This window comes from Phyllobates terribilis, unplaced genomic scaffold (genome assembly GCF_046119375.1).
Source record: "Phyllobates terribilis strain yellow unplaced genomic scaffold, ASM4611937v1 Scaffold_4__5_contigs__length_816908805, whole genome shotgun sequence".
NCBI classification, from domain to species: Eukaryota; Metazoa; Chordata; class Amphibia; order Anura; family Dendrobatidae; genus Phyllobates; species Phyllobates terribilis.
Genome location: NW_027362764.1, coordinates 703,405,338 through 703,426,427, shown reverse-complemented (window position 1 = coordinate 703,426,427; position 21,090 = coordinate 703,405,338). Strand labels below are relative to the sequence as shown.

Genomic DNA, 21,090 nt, shown 5'->3' with positions numbered 1-21,090 from the left:
CATAGGAGCTGCCTTTTTGGTGAAACCGGGGATGAATCTGCGGTAATAGCCTACCAACCCGAGGAACTGCCGCACTTCCTTTACACTGGAGGGACTTGGCCATTCCTTAATTGCGGTGATCTTATCAGGGTCGGGAGCCACTCCGTCAGCGCTCACCACGTGTCCCAGGTACTGCACCTTTGGTTTCAAGAGGTGACACTTGGAGGGTTTTACCTTTAAGCCGTAGCTTGCCAGAGCTTCGAACACTTCCGCCAGGTGTTTCAGGTGGTCCTCATAAGTCTTGGAATATACGATGACATCGTCCAGGTACAACAGGACCGTCTCGAAGTTTCTGTGGCCCAGACAGCACTCCATTAATCGTTGGAAGGTTCCCGGTGCGTTGCAGAGTCCGAACGGCATACAGGTAAACTCGCTAAGTCCCATCGGGGTGGTGAATGCGGTCTTCTCCCGGTCCGCCTCTGCTACAGGAACCTGCCAGTACCCGCTAGTGAGATCCAAGGTAGAGAAGAAGTTAGCAGATCTTAAAGCAGCCAAAGACTCCTCTATCCTTGGTAAGGGGTACGCATCCTTGTGTGTGATACGGTTAATTTTCCGGTAATCTACACACATCCTCATGGTGTTGTCTTTCTTTTTGACTAAGACTAGTGGAGCTGCCCAGGGGCTACAGCTATCCCTGATCACCCCAGCCTCCTTCATGTCCCTAAGCATCCCCTTGGCGTGTTGGTAGTGTGCAGGGGGTACGGGTCGATACCTCTCTTTTATGGGAAGATGGTCTCCCGTGGGGATGTGGTGTTCTACCCCCTTGACTCGCCCGAAGTCTAACGGGTGTTTACTAAACACTCTCTCGTACTCTTGAACCACCCGATAGACTCCCTGTTTCTGGTGTGAGGGAGTGGAGTCAGTACCCAAATGTAGTTGCTGACACCAGTCCTCCATTGTTTCTTTAGAGCCGTTACCTTCCTCCGGGGAAGATGGAGGCAAGGGTTCTACGGACTGTATGGAATTTTGATTGATGGTATACAATTTGGCTAGCGTGGCATACCGGGGCAGGTACACTTCCCTCTTCCCGATATTTATTATGCGAACGGGCACCCTCCCATGGCGTACATTAACCACCCCCCGTGCTGTCAAAATGGTGGGCCTACTGTCTGAGTAAACTGGTTCTACCATTGCCTGGTAATCTCTACCTCTCAGACCAATAGCTGCCCGGCACCAAATCATCATTTCACTTTTTGGGGGCATGGCAATAGGGAAAGGGTCACACATTCTTACGCTACCAATCTCACCACCGGAGAGTTCTATCTGTTGCCGTCGCATCAGTGCCCGGATCTCTTTCTGGAGCACTCGCTGCTGGCCGGAGCTGGCGTTCTTGGCAACCTGTTGTAAAAGGAAAATCACCTCTGCAAGACAATTTTCAATTACATTAGTTCCTAGAGTTATCTTTGGGTGACTCTCGTGTTTGTCAATGTCTACAATGATCAGTCCCTGTGCTGCCAGTTCGACTCTACCGATTTTAATGGTCACCTCTTTAAATCCAATCTGTGGCACGGGCTGACCATTGCTGGCGATGATACTCAAGTCGTCGTCAGGGTAGCGGGTGATATCCGAGTCATTCCAGTACTGCTTGAAGAGCACGTACGGGATAGTGGTGACCTGTGACCCGGTGTCCAATAGGGCACTCATAGGGATGCCATCCAGTACCACAGGCAAGACTGGATGTCCTCCCACATATCTGTCGCGCCAGTTCGATGGGCCTGATGATCTTTTTCCTGGGGTTTGGCCCTCTACCCCAGGTTGTGCCAGTTTAAAGGACAGTACCTTGCCATATGTCCGGGTTGATTGCAGCGGCGGCAGATGGGTTGTCCGTCCTCGTTGTATCGGTCGCTGGGTCTTCCTCTGGCCGGTGGGGTCCTCCTTGGTCGACGCCACGGGATGTCCTCCGGTCCGGATGCCAGCTGGATCTTCCCTGGAGTGGAAACCTGTAAAGACTGCACAGTTCGGGTTAGCGCGGCAACGCTTTTAGCTAGCTCTTGGACCTGATGGTGCAGGTCTGGAGCCGGGTCATTGTTCAAAGCCTGCGCATCAGCTCCCACAGGCCCTGTCGACAAGGGTGCCGCCTCCTGGTGGTAAGTGGTAGTGGGGCGTCTGTGGGTCACAACACCACCTGGTGCCGGTTCTCGGAGCACCCGGATGGCTCTGTCCTTGAACTGTGCAAATCCCAGATGAGGGTCCTGTAAGGCCATTGCCCGCAACTGGGTTCGGTGGGCATTGCAATATAAACCCTCTATAAATTGTTCAGTCAACAGCCTGTCCTCGTCTCCCACGCCGTCAGGATCGGTCTGCTTAATGGCTCTCAGGGCCTCTTGTAGGTTCAGGGCATAGTCCCTTATACTCTCATGTGCCCGCTGTTTGCACCCGTAGAATCTAAGCTTGATCTCGGCTGAGGTGCGGGTATCAAAGGTGTCCCTCAGCCGGGTTAGTATCTCTGCGACAGTCCTCCTCCCAGGTGGCCAGGACTTTACCTCCCTTTGGGCTGCCCCGGTTAATTGGGCCACCAGGATGCTCACTTTTTGCTCCTCTGTGAGGGGATACACCTGGAAGAGGCTATCCAGCTTTTCTCTAAAGTCATACAGGGTATGTGACTCCCTTGAGTACTGGGGTAGCCAGGCTGCCCCCGGGATATAGGGCATGGTGAAAGGCATGACCGCAACGGCGGTGGCGCTGGCGGGGGTTGAAGCGGTGAAGCTCTCCTCCGTATCCGACATCCTTCTCCCCCCTAGTGGACCGTGGCCTACCTTGCGATGATCCTCTTCCGTAGGCCGCGGCTCCGCAGTGGATCGTCAGGGTTGAGGACCTTCCGTCGCGCTCCTGTGACGTCAGCGTCTGCTGGGCTCCTTCCAGGACCTTACGCGACGTCTGGACGTGAGGCGGGGCTTCAGTTCTCGCGCGCTTTTGGAGTCCACGCCCCTCTTCTTCCCGCGCGGCGTCTTCAAGATGGCGTCCAACGGCGGGAAAACTCCACGGAAGGCGGGAAGAAGGCTGAAAATGGCGCCGGATGGCGGGAATCTTCACCGATGGCGGGAGGAAGGCTGAAGATGGCGCCGGATGGCGGGAATCTTCACCACTGGTAAGTTTGAACAGTCTTTTTCAGGCACGCAGTACCCGGTGGTTGCGAGCACGAAATCCTGCCGACTACGCCAAAAGTTGACGCACCCCTGGGCCTGTGTCGCGCAGCGTTGCGCACGCGGGAGCTTACCCGGAGTCGGATCTGTTGAGGGTTGTAGTCTCGTGGCGGTGACCCGGTCCGTGCCCAGGGAGTCAGACTAAGTAGCGCTGTATTAGTGGTAGATGTACGACTACGCCACCCGTTGAATGCAGCGAAGGAGCTGCCGCTGCAGGGCAGACCGCTGAGGCCGGTGGTAGGATTGTGCAGCGTGATAGTATCACCCCCAACGGGAGGGGTATGGCCTCAGGGCAGCCGACGTGGATGATGGGGGTAGCAGGAACCACTCGGAGACGGTACGGTGTAGTTCAGGGTCTTTACTGGTGACAAAGATAGACTCTCCCGGAGTACTGGCTAGCGATTGGGGCCTGGTCAGTCCTTGAGCAGATGGGATCTCCCCTGGCCAGGCGGAGTTGTAGGCCTCCCAAACTAACTGTACTCTTCTGGCTACCTTGCTAGAGGCGGGTATAAGTAGCCCACGTCCCTGAGTGTACCGTGTGGTGCTCACCCGTATGGCCGGTGACTCGGGGCCTTCTAGTAGCTTCCGCTCCACGACGGCGGTGCTGGTCCCACGCGTGTGACCGTGCCTTCGGGTTTCTTGGCCAGAGGACCTGAATTCTCCTGCCGGTCGGTTTCTGCTGCTGGATAGGAGTTAGTCCCCACAGCCTCGGACTCCGGGTCCGGTGATAGCTTCTCAGTCAGGGCGAGCTCTGCAGCTGCCAGCCCCTGACTCTTTGTAGTACTGCTCCCACAGAGCTCCTGTTGTTTCTTCCTATGCTGCTTCTCTTCTCTGTCTCTACTTCTTCTCTACTCCCTAACCCTGCCTCAGCCCTAGGTTTATATAGGGGAAGTTCTTCCCCTCCCAGGACTGGGCAGGAGGTGTGGCATGCACAGGATCCCTGACCAAGAGACCTCCCACCTGCTCTCAGACATAACATTGCCGTTACTGTGGAAACCAGACCCCTGGGGTGCCACACAGTCATCAAAGCAAAAGGTGGCCACTTTGAAGAACCTAGAATATAAGACATATTTTCAGTTATTTCACACTTTTTTGTTAAGTATATAATTCCACATGTGTTAATTCATAGTTTTGATGCCTTCAATGTGAATGTACAATTTTCGTAGTCATGAAAATACAGAAAAATCTTTAAATGAGAAGGTGTGTCCAAACTTTTGGTCTGTACTGTATATACCTGCATGGGCCCAGGATGGGGGACGTATGTACCAGGATGACGGATGTATATAACAGGATGGGGGACGTATATATCAGGATGGAGGACGTATATAACAGGATGGGAGACATATATAACAGGATGGGAGACATATATAACAGGATGGGGATATGTGGAATTCTTGGCGCTATATAAGTGAGTAAAATAGATAAATAAATAAATATATATACCAGGATGGGCCACATATATATTAGGCAGGGGCCCAGGATGAGGGACATATATACCTGGAAGGAGCCCAGGATGAGGGATATGACTACATAATGGGGAGGGGGCAACACATCATATGTCCTTATAGGATTTACAACACTACAAGGGCCCATACATCTGATCAACATGCGGAAGGGTGGGGGAGCAGGTCCACATTTTGCACCAGGGCCCATCGGACTGATTGCAGTAGCTTAGGTATCACTTGTATAGTGTTAGTTATTGTAACCATGGATACCTATTCTACTGCAATTCCTGCACATGAGGTAAGTGACTTAGCGAATCAGAAAAACTATACTACATTTCTAATTGGGGGAATTTGCTAATATTATTATTACACCTGCTACCTATAGGATCTTGGAGATGGGAATACCCCTGTAAACATTTAACGCTGTAAAGAGAAAAAAAAGTAAATTCCATAACTGCCATTTCTTTTAGTGGCCGTGCTACTCGCCCCCCTCCTCCCACCCACCCAAAAAACCCCAAAAATACATAAAAAAATGAGAAAAGCTTTGACTGTACCCCAAAGCTGCGATGCAGAGAACAAGCCCTCACGTCGCTCTTTCAACAGAAAATGGAAATAGTTACAGTTCTCAGACTACAGCGACACCAGACAGTTTTTTAGGAAGTTCTGATATATTTTTTTCACTAATGCACAAGTTCAGTATCGCTGTAATCAGAGCGACCCAGAGAACCGGATCAGGTGATTTTTACCTCACAATGAACCGAGTAACAAAAATGACAGAACGCCCCTCACCCCAAGTTTTTCACATGGCTGGAATATTTTTTCCCCCTTTTCAGTTCATTACATGGTAAAATGGATGGTGTCATTCAAAACTGCAACTAATAAAAAAGCCACATGTGGCGGTGTCCAGGGATAAGGAAAAACAGGCTTAGCTCTTGGTAAAAAGGAAAAAAAAAAACAAAAATGAAAAATCACCCGATTAGGAAGGGGTTAAAGAGTCAGGTCTGGGTGTGACTCTATTTAGGGGTCAGAGTTGGGCTGTGGCGCCCCCTGTAGGAGTTTCCTGAGCTGCAGGCACCGCATTATTACACGCCATGCAGCCTCAGCACGTCAGGCACGTCGTCAGACAACGCACTCGGAGCAGGTTTGTCCCTCCCCGGCACTTGTCCCCGTGGAAGGGGCGGAGTTATCTCTCTCTATTTCCGCCCGGTCTGGTCTCATTGAGGAAGGACACAGCGCCCGCTGCGGAGGTGAGTGGTCACCGGGCTGCAGGTGAGCGGCGGTAATGGCGGAATAACGGTGCGGGCGGTGACGGGTATTATCGGGGGCAGTGAGCCGGCGGCGGCCTGTGGGGAACGGGGTCTGCAGAGGCCTCATCCTCGCCTGGTGACCTCTGCAGGGGCAGGAGCGCCCCCTGGATGTGTTCGCCGCCATCTACTGCTCCCTGTTATCAGACGTCTCCTATATAATGTGTGAATACCCATCTTTCTCAGCTGTTTGCTGCCACTGAATAAAACCCATGTACCGGCCGCATTCCTGCCCCAGTACACGCACCACTGCACTGACACACTGTGACGAGCTCTGCTGCTGTAGGCCACGATCAGTACAGGGGCTCAGCCTGGCGGTGTCCTTCATTCACTGACCAATCACCTCATCATAGCGGGAATGGGCTGACACCGAGCAGAGCAGGAAGGTGCGGAAGTCTTCATTCCCCTCTGATGTTGTGGAGATGAGGCCAGGGGTCCGCACTGCTCTAGGGACCCCAGGACGGACACACTGGGGGGGGGATATGAGCGGTGCCCCTGGAGGTCATCTGTGGGGGGCACATACTTTTACACGGCCCCCCATGTGTGAGGATTCCCCCTGGGTATGGGCAACTGAGAGGATTTTCTAAAACTTGTTTAATGTATTTGTATCGCACAAAAAAATAAAATAAATTGTGTGTGTGTGTGTACCCCCCCACCCCCCCGGTCTGATGATTTGGAGTGCACGGAGCGAGGTTAATGGCTGACAATGTTATAGAAGGTCGGTGTGGCCGGTGTGTACTCCACGCTGCTCCATAACCCCCATTCACTTCTATAGGAGTTGCAGGAAGGGTGTGATGCTGCTTGCTCTGCTGTTCTCGGCCTTGAATGAACCTTATAATGCAGAAATTTCTGCAACCTAAAAACAACCTTTTCTATACATCATAACCTTTTAACAACGCTTCCTACTTGGGACGTTAGAATGATGTGCCGCCATTTTTCAGACCTGGGGGGTGTCTTCACATAACACTCACCCCTTATTGCTTTTACGGATCCTGTGGTTTGGAGATGGACAAGAAGTAACAAAAAAAAAAACAGCCCCTATTATTAGTAAACTTGGGTCGATATGTTTTAAATTTATTGTAATGAGCGAGTCAATTTTACACAATAATATGGAAAAATCTGTAGTTTTCAAACTTGTGATGTTTCTGCCTTTAAAACAGTTATACCCCAAAACAATTAATAATTGATGTTTGTTGCCAGCGCTTTTTATACATCTATATTTTTTGGGGACATTAGATGCTGCTTTGTTACGCAGTTGTTGCTCATGTTTTCAAAACATCCAAGACCCCCTTCTATATATCTATAGATAGAGATATTTAATTTTTATAAAAGTTACTCTAGAGCATTAAACTCTTGGGATGGATGGGCCCGCTCCTACAGTTGCTGCAGGTAACGGCTGATACCTGTGGGCAGTTCTTGATCCCACACAGCGCTGTTGTTGTAATACTGCATCATGGGGCGTGAAGGGTTTATGGTGGGTTTTCGGTGCCTGTTTTTTTTTTTATATAGTGTCAAACAATAAGCTGTCATTTAATAACGTATTTACTCGAGTAGACTGCCATAGCGATGCGCACTAAGTGATCTGTAACAGATCATAAAGTCCATGTAGGCGGCCATTGTTCTCGGCAGCATAGGCCCTGTTTACACAGATTATGCGCTGCCAAAAATATTTCGAGAAAACCAAACGTTCATTTCACCTGATGAACAGGTGTTTTGCTCATTCATTGGATGATCGACATTCTGTTTACATTGCAAGATTATCGTGAATGAGTGATCCTTGATTTCTACAAGCCTCATTTAAATTAATAGGACAGTCACTCCACTCTGCTGTAGTAAGGTGTTTTTACGTCTCCTGTGAATTACTGGACTGTCACCTTGAATTTCTATGATTTGTATAAATGTTGGCAGAACTTGTGCGTTTTTAAGCGTTCCTTGCCCTTAGTGGTGACCTGCAGGGGGCACTCTTCCATCCTGCAGTTCGTTGTGTGGTTCTCACTTTTGTGTTTTGTCTGCAGATTACAAAACCTCACCATGTCACAAGCTCTTCTTCCCAAGCCTCAGATGAGAGGCCTCCTGGGCAAGCGTCTCAGATTCCACATTATTGGATCCTTTATCTTTTCACTAAGTGTCGTGGCTCTGTACAAGGTAACCTTACTGCAAAATATGCTAAATCTAGTGTAAATGGGAGAACACTACACTATCCCTCCTACTGGAGTCCTCATGCACTCGGCTGTTACATCCCATACAACAGGCGTGTACGGCCAGTACTGGATCCATCAGATGCTGAATTCTAGTATCTCATTAGAGGTGTCGCCCAGAAGCAAATCTTATACAATACTTAGATATGCGGATATTGATTGTTCCGAACTTTGCATGTAATGTATGGCTTTTCTGATCTCATTCATTTTAGTTTGGTGTGGCTGAACCAAGGAAGAAGGCGTATGCAGATTTCTACAAGAACTACGATGCAGTGAAGGAGTTTGAGGCAATGAGGGATGCAGGAATCTTCCAGGGGGTGAGCCCCAAATGAGACCAAATTTCAGGTGAGGCTAAAGGAAAATAAAGGTCCCTTTTATAAGAAACTCCAGCCATTTGCTGCTTCATTAGGGCTCTTTCACACGTCAGTGTGTCCGGTACGGGTGCTGACACTTTCCACACGCACTGGAGACACTGACACACGTAGACTCATCCAAATCTATGTGTCTGCGCACATGTCCTTGTGTTTCCACGGATTGTGTGTGCCACACATAAACATGTCCGTTTTTTGGTTTGCAACACGGATCAGACGGGCCCGATCAAGCCAATGGGTCTGTGTAAACACGTACCACATACGGATGCGATTCGTGTGACACGTACCGGCGCTTGGGACTCAGCGGTACAGTTAGCGCTGTTCCCAAGCGACAGGTGCTGAATGCTGCCCTCATCATTGTCCCCTGCTGTTGCTGCGATCAACAGGGGATAATGATGAGTAGTAGTCTGCTCCCACAGTGTTCACCAGTAAAAATAAGAATAAAATAAAATAAAAAAAAAATAAAAATCTTATCCTCACCTGTCCTAAGTGTCCCCCCGCTATAATCCATGCGACTGCTCAGCAGAGGAGCTGGGGAGAATGACTCAGTGAGTGACAGGACACCGCTCGCTGAGTGCAGCTCCAGCGCCCGCTCGTTAAGGAGTCATTCTCCCCGGTGTGATCGGTCACATGGATTACTGAGGGGGACGCTTAAAACAGGTGAGTATAACATTATTTTATTGTTATTTTTACAGTTGGACACTGGGGAGCAGACGACGACTACTATATGAGGGCAGCACTCAGCGCTTGGGAACAACGCTATCTCTATCGCTGATTCACAGGCTCCGGTACGTGTGCTCCTGATGCGGCGCACGCGTATCTCCGGTACCGGAAATATCAGGACGTGTGAAACAGCCCTTTACCAGGCTTTATTCACACCAGTGTTTGTATGCCAAAACCAGGTGTCTGCAAAACACAGGTGTCAGTCTTTCAATTATAGTTTTTATCTGTATTTTCTGCTGCTCGTTTTGGCATCAAACATTGATACTAAATTGTGATGTGGGAATATGCCCTTAGATGTGACACGTGACTGAAGTTGGGTTCACAGTGGCAAAAAAAATCCTACTGCAAAGGGTTAAATTGAAAAATCTGTCAATCACACATGTTGTAGTATGCAGGATTCGATTTATAAATGTTTTTTTGACTTTTGAAAAACTGCATCAGCAACGTGAATGCAGGGTCCATAAATAACTTTATTTTTTTTTTTTCCTTGTAGGAAGATCCATCTCTCTGGTAACTCTTCTCCCTCCATGCGGATTCTGTGCTGGCCATACTTGATGTAACTCAACTCAGATACCAGTGATGAATGTCACCGGACTGGTTTCTACAATTCTCTGTAAATGTGCTTAAATATATCAATTATACCTGGATCTGTGTGATGTGTAAATCTGTAACCGGATGCAGAACATCTCTGGCCGTCACAGCGTTCCCCTCTTACCCTGCAGTGATTTCCCCTGAGCATTTCAGACTTCTTCCCTAGATTTCTTGAAAATGCACTTATTTCTGCAGATGCACCAACAATCTGCCCAGATTCCCTCCCCCATTACATATGACCAAGATTGCAAAATGTGTAGGTATTAGGCTATGTACCCACGATGCAGAAATGCTCCGGATTTTTCCTGAGCGTTTCTGCATCTCCCTGGCAGGAAAAACACATGCGGATTGTACATGCGTTTTTCCTGCCAGGGACATGCGGATGTGAAGCGTTCTTAACATGCATTTCCACATGCGGGTTGACAAGCGATTTTAGCTTCACTTGTCAACTTGGTCACACTATATAAATCCATGCAAACTGCATGGATTTATATAGTGTGACCGAAAGAATGGTAAAAAGTAAATATATACTTAACCTTCTGATGGCCCCCGGTGTCTTGCTTCCCTCCGTCCTGGCTGCCAGCAGCGGTACACTGAAGGACCTGCCGACGTCGGCGCAGGTCCATCGCGATCTGCCGGCATGAAAGGACGAGTGCAGCGGGGGCCGACAGAAGGTAAATATAATCTTTATTTTTTATTTTATTATTTTTTTCACAGTTTCTATGGTACCCGGGTCCGGAGTAGAGAGAGTCTGCTGTCCTCTAGACCTGGGTACCATCCGCACATTGGAACACGTGGATTGCGCATCTACATATACAGTGATACGTAATCCATGCGGTCTAATGCAAGTCAATGGCGGCGAAAATGCAGAGCTTTCGCAAAATAATTGGTAGTGCTGTGTTTTTTTCCGCAATAATACGCAGCGGAAATTTCCGCAGCATGTGCACAGCACATGTGGATTATCATTGGGGGACATGGCAGGCCTTCTACCATGCTTTTTTTTTTTTAAGCGTTTTTGCTGCTGCGGAAACGCTTAAAAAAAATGCATCGTGGGCACACAGCCTTAGACAGTTTTTGATGCTTATTCAGGGCCAATTTCAAATGTGTGTGAATGTGGGGCCCTAGATGTATGATATGCAAATTACCTCTTTAGAGAAAAAGAGGACTTGAACTCTATAGCGCCACCTATTGGAAGTAGCAATCCTACAAGTCACAATTGACCCTTTAACGAGTCGTGCAATATGACTTAGGATAAAAGCCAAATCAGAATCTCAATTTGCTGACACTGTATTTCGGGCTGTTGGCCCTCGTCAGTGCAAAGTATGAGACCTGATTTGACTAGGTGAGATAGTGTGATAGTGATGTTTGAGTGGTTCTTGGAGACTGACGTACAGATGTCTGTATTTGCTAGTGAAAGCATCTGCTGTTTATAGCCTTCCACTGATCAAAGACCTGAATGGAAATATTCAAGCTAAAACCAGAATAGACTTCAGGAATTTTGTGATCCCAGGATGAAGAGCTGTCTACGCTGCCCTCTAGTGTCTCGCTGCAGGAACTAAAACAACCTGTTTGTTTGGGAAGACATTTGGAAATAACCACTTGGTTCATTTTTGTGTTTTGGATAAAGGAAACAATCCATGATGTAAGCTGCCCGATCCTAATGCAGCAGGACTGTGACCGGCTTCCTTAGTATATTGGTTTCATTCTGAAACGCTGCAGCGAGTAAGAAATCATACTTTAAACCGAGCACCTGGAACCAGGAGGGGACTAGTTACCAAGCCCGATCCCTGCACAGCGCTGCTTAACTGATGCCGAGACAGCAGGGGGTCTGCTACGTGGCTAGTAATGTCACCTTGTTCTGCTGCAGTATGAGGGACTAAGGCCACACCTTCAGTATTTGTAAGCCAAAACCAGGAGTGGGTGATAAATGCAGAAGTGGTGACGTGTTTCTTATACTTTCCTCTGATTGTTCCACTCCTGATCTTAAGGCTATGTGCCCACGATGCAGAAATGCTGCAGATTTTTTTTCTGAATCTCCCTGGCAGGAAACACATGCGGATTGTACATGCGTTTTTCCCGCCAGGTAGAAGCGTTTGTCAAGCGTTTTTGCATGCATTTCTGCATGCGGGTTATCGAGCTCTTTTCCAATCGATTTTAGCATCACTTGGAAAGTGCTTGACAACTTGGTCACACTATATAAATCCATGCAACCGGGTTAAAAAAAAAAATGAAAAAAAAAAAAATATATATACATTATACTCCCCTTCTGATGGCCCCCGGTCTCCTCTATGGTGCATCCTGGCTCCCTGGTGTTTCCTCTTCTCCAGACCCGGGTACCATCTGCACATTGAATCGCTTAATATCTGCATGTGCACATGTAGTCCTACCGATATTAAGCGATTCAATGGCGGCAATTACGCTGAGTTTCCGCAAAATTAATGGACATGCTGCGGATTTTTCCGCAATGATAATCCGCACCGTAAATTACCGCAGCATGTGCACAGCATGCGGATTATCATTAGGGACCATGGGGCACGTATTATCAAGCTTTTTTTTTTTTTTTTTAAGCGTTTTTGCTGCAGAAATTCCGCAGCAAAAATTCTTGAAAAACGCATAATGGGCACACAGCTTAACTTACAAATACTGAACGTCACCTAAAACAGACTTTTGTAATGTCTGAGCCTGTCCCTGAACACAATTGGGTCAGGTTGTTAGCTTTGGGTTTTGTTTCCACCTGTATGGCTGTCTCCTTATCCCACCATTATGGATGTGATATGCTGGAGGAAAACTGCTTCAACAACTGGTCCTGGAGTTTTTGATGGGATGCTCCATGTTTTTTTGCAGTAGAAACTGATGAAAAAGTGTGAATATATTTCTTGCTCAGTTGGGGCACAAGAAAACTGGTCCTGGTGCAATTGAAAAATAAATGCCCGGCTTTAGGCCAGTTTCATACTCCTTTGTTGTACGGCCTAAAGTTTTTGAAGTGGCAGGGAGTCCCCAGAGCCCAAGCTCAATAGCCTCATATATGCCTGTCGAGTAAGGTTCAGGAGCCTCACAGTGAGACCTCCTTTAGGTCAGAATTGGTTATTAGGACACAAAGTACAATGCAGAAACTACAGTGATCTCGCTTCAGAGTAATTATTTATTTTTTTTTGTACCTACTCGAGTTAGAACTCATTGTTTTAATTGATATTAAAAATCCCTATAAGTGTATGTGTGGGTACAATTTGGGGTGTCTTGGTTCCAGTTTTATTTTTAAGTTAACACCTAACTCAGTATGAATCTTTTGTCTAACATTTGGCATACAAGAAGAAACCTATAAATTGTCAGGGAAGGCCCGGTCCACACCTCAGACTGGTGATATTGATTCAGGGGAGTTGCGATAGGTGACAGTTTTGTTGCTGATTTCTACAAACCTCATGAATTTCTGCAACTAACGTTTGTCATATTATCCCCAAAGCGATACCAGGCGGAGGGGGGGGGGTCATTTAAAGTGATTGTCCTAATCCCACCAGTTACATTTATTGCTCTGCATGTAGAAATCCACAGGCCGTTCATGACAATAGCATCTCTGTGCCTGAGTGTGCAGCCTTATGTGAAAACTCTTTAATTATGCAGTTTGTAAGAAAGACTTCATTGATTTATCTATAGTAGTGTTTTTATACACCTGTCTTCATGAGGAGGGCACTGGAGTAAAATTTGCCCAAGTTTAAGATGCCAAACTCATTTTCAGCTGCCGTGCTCCACTGCAAGAAGTGTCCCCTGTCAGGTCCTGATGTACATCAGCAAATTCTGATTAGCTTGTTGGCTTTGCTTCCTCCTGGTGAAGGTCAACCCAATTTTCAGAAAAAATTGCTTGAAAATTTTAAGTGTCAAGCAATTTTACAGAATAGAACTGGCATAAGCTGCTTGATGAATTGGGGTCTTTATATTAATCAGTTCCTTAAGAGACGGGAGATTATGGCTTTTGCAAAGGAGTTGGTTGCTGGTTTTCATATGTTGGGGAAGTGGGTTAGCGGTTGAAATTGATATCTGACTCTATTTGTTTTGTTGTTTGGTTTTTTTTAAGCAAGATTTTCCTAAATATCTACACCATTATGCAGTTTGGAGAGTTGTAGAGTAGGGAAATTAAGTGGCTGCCTTTTTGGTGCCCAGTAAAATTGAGAATAAGTTTTCCTGATGACCCTTAAAGGCACAAACAACTTGGGCACCAGCTACTTAAAGGATCTACCTGAGCACTTCAATCATGGTTAAAAGTTTTGAAAATGACAAATCTTGGTATTCACAACGTTTTCTGCTTCAGTGTGTTTAGATCTTTTAGTTGGATGTCTCTATGGTTACTGAAGTACAATAAGTTTCATATGTTTTTATTGACAAATCAAGTTTATGCAAAGACTCCAAAAAAAAAAAAAACACTGGAAATTAAGACTTTTGTACCAAATCCTGACTGATGACTGCCCATTCTTGTATAATCAATGCTTTCTAGTTTATCACTTGTTTTGTTTTTTTTTGTTCTCCTGCACTTTAGTCAATCTTCAAGTTCTCAATGGGATTGAGATCTGGGGAATTTCCTGGCCGTGGACCCAGAATTTCAATGTTTTGTTTACTGAGCCACTTGGGTAACACTTTTGTGTAGTCCATCATGCTAGAAAAAGCATAGTTCAGCACCAAATTGCTCCTGGACCATTGGGAGAAGCTAATCTTGGAGGATGTTTAAATCCCATTCTTCATTCGTGGCAGTTTTCTTCATCAAAATTGTGATTGATCCCACAACATAGGATGAAAAGCCCCCACACACACTAATGGTCTCTGGATGCTTTACTATTGGTATGACACAGGACTCATGGTAGCACTCACCTTTTCTTCTCCGGATAATCATTCTTCCAGATGTCTCACACAATGTGAAGGGGGCTTAATCAGAGAAAATATCTTTACTCCAATCCCTGCAGCATGTCAGTCTGTCCTGATGGAGAGACCCCCACCCCTTCCCCCGAGAGTCTGTCTGAAGCTAAAACTAAAGCATACGCAAGTTTAATCCGAGATTCGAATCGCACTTGGCCATGATGTAAGTCAATGAGTGCGTGGAAACCATCAGACTGCACTCGGCTGACATCTCAGAGGAGTCTAATTTTTGCCACCTGACAGAATGGAGATTTTTTTTTTTTTCTCCATCTTCTCATCCAAGAGAATCGGAACACAATACGACCACACTCTGATCAAACTCATTGTGTGATTAGCATAATTGACCCGATTCTGTCAGAGGACTGAATCTACTCCCATCTGCATGGAGATGTACTGACACCTGCTTGCTGCCGTTCCTGAGCAAGCTCTGCACTCGTGTTCAATTCTCTTTAGGAAATGGTCCTGGTACTTGTTGGAATTTCTTGGCTGCCTTCACAGCAAATTAACCACTCTTTGAAGTCCTTAAATCTGATAAATGTGGGTGACTTGCAGGTAGTTTTACAAGCAGTAATGCAATGATGACTGTCTTCTATCAACCACGGTTTTAGCCAAGGAAATGTGCACTGATCCCAAGGACTGGACCGCTCTTATAATTCAGTCAGCATCACAGAATATCAGCGGCCGTGTCCTCATTAATACTTTCTTCTGAGCTAACGAGATGATCACTGAAAATGATGAAAATCAGTGGAGATGTTTTCTTTTTATTTTGCAATTATGTTATGGCGAGGAATGACTTTGCAATCTTTCCGATCACACTTCGTAACAAGCTAGAGTTACTGCTAACTGGCACTATAAAACCTGGCACAGCAAATCTGGTGAAAACCTAAACTTGTCTCATAACTTTTGGCCCCGACTGTACACTCCATACCGACTCAGATCACTAGGCATTAGCGTTTAAAGACAACACCTTCGCCATTGAATTCATTTGGAGAGTAAATTATTGTGAGAAAAGCGCAATACCAATTTTTGTTAGTCCACAAAATACAGAAATCACACAGGCCAGGTATAACTTTTTTAATATCACTTTATTCTTGAAATATAGACAATATTTAGTATTTTACACAGATATTCAGTTCTATGAAATAGTTCATATAAAGATTTATTTTCAATCCTAAAAGCCTATTTAGCGATCATCTTATAACTGTGCTCTTAAATACATGGACAGAGCAGAGACGGAGCAGGCGTTCGCTGTTATTGGCACCGCACATGTTGTGGCCACAGTTTCCAAAATGTGAACAGCTGGGAGATATTACCTGAAATAGAAGATACAGGTACGTAAAGTGCAATACAATGGTCTTGGTGGCCGCAAAGGCTCCACTTAAATGTAACTTAAGCGGACAGTGATAATGTAGGAAAATAATTTATGACCACCAAGATATGTACAACTATGTAGTGCGGATGCTTCATGTCTCGTGATCGCCTCAATTTATGGATCACTACATGGAAAGAGTACGAACGGTCATATTGGTCAAAATTGACTATTTCCAACAACAATTTTTATCTCAAATCTGTCTAGTTTTACCTTAGGGATGAGCTCCGATAGGAAGAGACAGGTTGGTCCGTAATACAGATATCACTAGACAATTATTTATTTTTTTTATAAAGCGGCCATGTTGCTCATATTTTGGGAATGAAGCCATTGAAGTGTCTGGACCCCCGTGACTTCCTAGAGAAATGAGGCACTTTTTGACGAAGCTGTGTACCTACTAATAGACTAAAAAAAACTTCTCCAAAACTTTGCTCCTTTCTATTACAATAACTAGAGATAAAATAATTTATTTCTTCATGCATTTTCATAGAAACTGGAAATACTTAGATTGTTGAATATTTCTACTCTATATGTAGCAGAGCTCCATTTGTTATCTCTCTATTTTCACTTGGTTATCATAAACAGTATATATTCTTGTTTTGCATTATCACCCGTTCGATATAAAATGCACTTACCGCAGTGATAATTAGTGATGAGCACAAGTGTTCTTAACTCGAGTATGCACCGAGGATCGCGGCTGCTCAAGTGACATGTGCAAACCCGAGCACCCTAGGCAAACTAAAGTAACGGGTACTTGTTTATGAACATAAAAAAACCCTCAAGCCTTAGTTCCCTAGTGCTGACTCTCAGTATTAGCCATACATTAAGAATCCTTCAATTACTTAATACTACACTGGGGAGATTTTGCAAAACTGATGCAATGGCCCTTAGTTAACAACCTGCCTGTGTTGTAAGAAGCAATCTCCATTCTTCACTTACAATAAGTGTTTGTATCATCCTTCATGAGTAAATAGATGTTTCCACATTCGCTTAGTGTCACACTACCACGGCTCTGCTATATGCAGTTTTATAACATTACTCAGCCATAATCCCATGGTCTCAGCAATGTGAGAAGGGGTTCCAGAACGGCAAGGGACTTGGACACATTCATAGAAATATCTCACATTTCCTGGGGAATATGTTGTAAGTCTAATTTTGGTAGTCAGGCCATATCAAGTTCCCTACAAGATTCTGGAGGTGTCGCTAATTACTGGTACTTTACAAGTGTCAGAAGCCTGACTTTCCTTTATGTGTAAGTAGCAGAAGTCTTCATCACAATATGTCCGTATTGCAAGGGTTTTCCGATCTCAGGAAAGGACTCCAAACACTAATATAACAGAACAGGTACACACACTCCTCAGGCCAAGAGCCAGCTCCTTGCTGCTGCACAGGTTTTGGCTCCAGCGGTGACGTTATGTCAACAGCACATGTCACCGCTGTAGCCAATCACTGAGCTCAGTGGCTATGCCCCAGTCGACAGCATGAGCCGCTGAGCTAAGTGAATGGCTACAGCGGTGCTGCACGCTGTCAGGAGTGAATTCACCGCTGCGGCCAAAACGCTGAAAGCCGAGCAACAGCATGAAGCCAGAGCGCTGGACACGGGGGGGCAAGTACCTGCCGTTTACTTTAGAGCATTTGGGGTCCTGAAAATGAAAAGTTGACAAAATGTAGAAAGAGGTGGACTCTCAGCATTTATATATCCACTTACCAAACTAATGGGTGGTCAAACACCACTAAGGAGAAATTTCTAGATAAGGAGTCATTGAAATCGGTTCTGCTTTGTACGTGATGTTCCAGAATCATGGGTCATTGACAGAAGTCACAGAGAAGCAACAGTAGCACAGGCGCTTCATTGTGGTGATCCATGCACATAGGCTCAACTTCTACATCTAGGACAAGGAAGATGTCCAAAAAGAATGTCTACACTAAAAGTAGTGAAAACCTCCAGGAACATAGTATACCTGTGTGTGATTGACAGAAGCTGCTACGCCAGCTTCACTGATGAACCTATTACAGAACATACCCACTGAACCCAGATCTTGTGGTTGGAAGGAAAAAAAAGATGGTCGGCAAATGACATTATGTTTTGGCTTAATTTGGAGGGATTTATTAGCAATCTAATGCATAAAATGTCTCATGTCTGTCTGTATAAAATTGCTGGTCATAGCTCAGAACCACACACAACGCAGGACTCCATTACTTACATAGCAGCTTTAAAGGAAACCTATCAGCCCCCTTATGCTCTCCTCAGAGCGGGTGATAGGTTCCCTTTCAATGAAAGTATCAAATATAAGAACTGAACACATCAGATATTATATCCAATGACGGTTTAGAATCTGATGGGGTCTCGCGGTAATAAATAAAGGATTTGGCGGAGACTTCAGTTAGGAGTTGCGTTTACACCATGATATGGAGGGCAGTCAGTAATATCCTCTTTGCAGAGCCTTATTCTTCACCATCTTGAATTTGCTAGTGAACACTCTGGCGAACGCTGCCTCCACCAGGAACTGGTAAGTCTTGATGTTGGACGGTGGGGGCTCTGCGGCTACTACTTGGCTGGCGATGTGTAGTGAAGACTGGCTAGGGATCAGGTGAGGAGAACTTTTTGCCACGTAGTCCACCAGTCGGCTGTACTGCTGCTCAGAGAGGCGCTCCCTGGTACCATCACTCTGACAGAAAAGAAGACAACACATTTTCATTTCTATATTAAAAGCATAATTAAAGGATCTTTAATATGAAGACCCTATAGAATTGGATAAGCCATCAGTGTTTGATTGTGCGGGTCTGACCCCAGGACCTTTGTATCCACCAAGGTTCAGCAGATTGCCCCCTCTATTCCCAGAACCTGTTGTGCCTGTGCTTGGCGCTGCGGGTCGGCCTTAGTTACTTTAATGGGGTCCTAGCAGTAGTACTGGGAAAATCCACAACTGTAGATGCTGTGCATGAGCAATCAATGATGCTCCTTCAATCTCACCAATCAGTTTCAGGCAACTGATAGATCAGCAGCCTGAGCTAAGGATAGGCCTTGATGTTAAAATCCAGGAAATCCATATAACTGACCAGCTACATGTATAAAAACGAAGAAAAAAATATTCTAAAGGGTAACTCATTTTATTTCATAAACCAATAGTACACATGAAAATAAGAACCTTTGTAATATATCTTATCAGAGCAATCTGCTTCTTTCTCCTCCTGGACTGATCTTTCACTGTTTATGGGTAAAATCTGCTATATCTGTATTCAGTGAAGACAGGTATTCACATTACTGAGAACATTTTAAATGTACCAGCTGTCCTTTCCTATGGAGGGGGAAGGCGTTTGAGACAGACATTCTGCTGCAGGTTCTCTTTAAATGGCAGTTACAGTTCTCCATAGAACTTTATGAGCACCAACTGTCATCTCCTCTCTCAGTAATAGGAAAGTCTGTGTTCACGGAAAACAGAATTTATGCGAGAATTGAGAATGATAGATCAGTCCAGGAGGAAAAAGAAGCGGATTTCTCTGATAAGATATATAACAAAATGTCTTATTTTCATGGATTTATTTAAAAAAAAAAATGTTAAGAAAACAAGTTACTCTAAGTAACATAAGTCACTTCCTGCACAAGGCTATTTATACTCATGGATTTTCCATCAAAATGTGAATAAATAGACCTGCGGTGCAGATTTTAAATCCACAGCAATACATAGAGTGACCCCCTTTATATCAAACTATGCAAAAAAAAAAATGTAACGGGTTGTTATGACGACATACTTTTACAGCATATTTCAAGTACAGCGGGTTTTTTTTTACTAGGGAGCACAACTATCTAAAGGACATGACAATGGAACATTGATTTCTGCAATAATGCAGACATATAAAAATAATATGTCCAGAATATTGTGTGATCACCCAGAAGACACAGAAGAGAGCGCGGTCCCTAAGGTCAATACGCACGGCCTGAATCACAGGAGACCCTGGTACAGCATAGCTGGGCTCGGTGTGTATCCTGATGCTCGCGCCAAGAAAAAAAGATTGAGGTCAAATATTCCAAATCATAAATTAAGCAAAATCAATATGTTCAACCACCAGGACAAGGCCGTTCCCTCTAAACTGCCCATCGAAACTAAAACCCAAGGGGGCAAAGGCGGAGGGTAACTGTGACACTTACTTCCAGCTCACTGGAGACTGACTGCTGCTTGAGCTGCAGGAGAAGACAGTTCTCGGAGCCCCGGTCCTCCACACAGTCTATTTCGGTGACGGGGAAGGCTTGTTGCTGGGTGTCCTCACTGATACTGACCACAAAGAGAACCTCCGACGTGAGCAGCAAGCAGCCAGCATACTCGTGTCCTGAGCCGCTGACAATCACTACGTCCAAAGCCATGTGCAGCTCCGGTCTTCCCAACGACTGGAGCATTTTCCTGGAAAGAAGAAGAATTTAGCATCAGTGATGGGTCTTATACAGTCATGAGAAAAACTAAGTACACCCACCCACTTAGAACTGTAGGGTTAAAAAAAAACCTCATCCTTAGAAGGTCTAAAATTTAGGCAAATACAACCTCAGATGAACAACACAGGACAAATTACATGTCGCTATTTAACAAAAACTAGGCCAAAATGCAGAAGCAGTTTGCGAAAAATTAAGTACACCCCATGAATCAGTGGCTTGTAGAAACTACTTTAGCAGCAATAACTTAAAGTAATCATTTACTTAATGATTATCGGTTGCTCACATCGTTCTGAAGGAATTTTGGCACCAAGTTGCTTAAGTAAATTGAGGTTTGGGGGGCATTAATTTATTTAGTTCTCTTAAAGGGGGAACTTAAAGGGGTATTCCCATCTCCAAGATCCTATCCCAATATGTAGTAAATGTAATAATAATATTAGCAAACACAGCCAACTACAAATGTAGTATAGTTCTTCTGATTAGCTATGTTGCTTACCGATGTGCAGGGCATTGCAGCAGCTTAGCTATCCATGGTTGCGAACACTCAAAGTGACAGCTGTTAGTGGTCGTAACCATGGA

General features: G+C 45.4%; 2 protein-coding genes across 5 annotated transcripts in view; one reads left to right on the top strand and one right to left on the bottom strand.

Moving 5' to 3' along the window:
- The first annotated feature begins 5,717 nt into the window (after positions 1 to 5,717).
- On the top strand, positions 5,718 to 9,870 carry COX6C (cytochrome c oxidase subunit 6C). 2 transcript variants are annotated; one of them, XM_073676772.1, is made up of 4 exons: positions 5,718 to 5,874; positions 7,947 to 8,076; positions 8,342 to 8,474; positions 9,717 to 9,870. In XM_073676772.1, exons 2-3 carry the CDS (start codon positions 7,963 to 7,965, stop codon positions 8,459 to 8,461), a joined length of 234 nt encoding a protein of 77 aa, XP_073532873.1. In that variant the 5' UTR covers positions 5,718 to 5,874; positions 7,947 to 7,962; the 3' UTR covers positions 8,462 to 8,474; positions 9,717 to 9,870. The 2 variants fall into 2 exon arrangements, with proteins under 2 accessions (XP_073532873.1, XP_073532874.1); XM_073676773.1 differs by having other exon boundaries at positions 5,797 to 5,896.
- Positions 9,871 to 15,782: 5,912 nt separating this feature from the next.
- The window catches only part of VPS13B (vacuolar protein sorting 13 homolog B), a 1,155,013-nt gene continuing 1,149,705 nt past the window's right edge, over positions 15,783 to 21,090 (bottom strand). For all 3 annotated transcript variants that reach the window (XM_073679617.1, XM_073679614.1, XM_073679615.1), the window contains exons 61-62: positions 20,236 to 20,485; positions 15,783 to 18,754 (exon numbers count right to left, since the gene is read on the bottom strand). In XM_073679617.1, the coding sequence (XP_073535718.1) occupies positions 18,506 to 18,754; positions 20,236 to 20,485 (499 nt within the window). In that variant the 3' untranslated portion in view covers positions 15,783 to 18,505. The remainder of the gene's footprint in view (positions 18,755 to 20,235; positions 20,486 to 21,090) is intronic.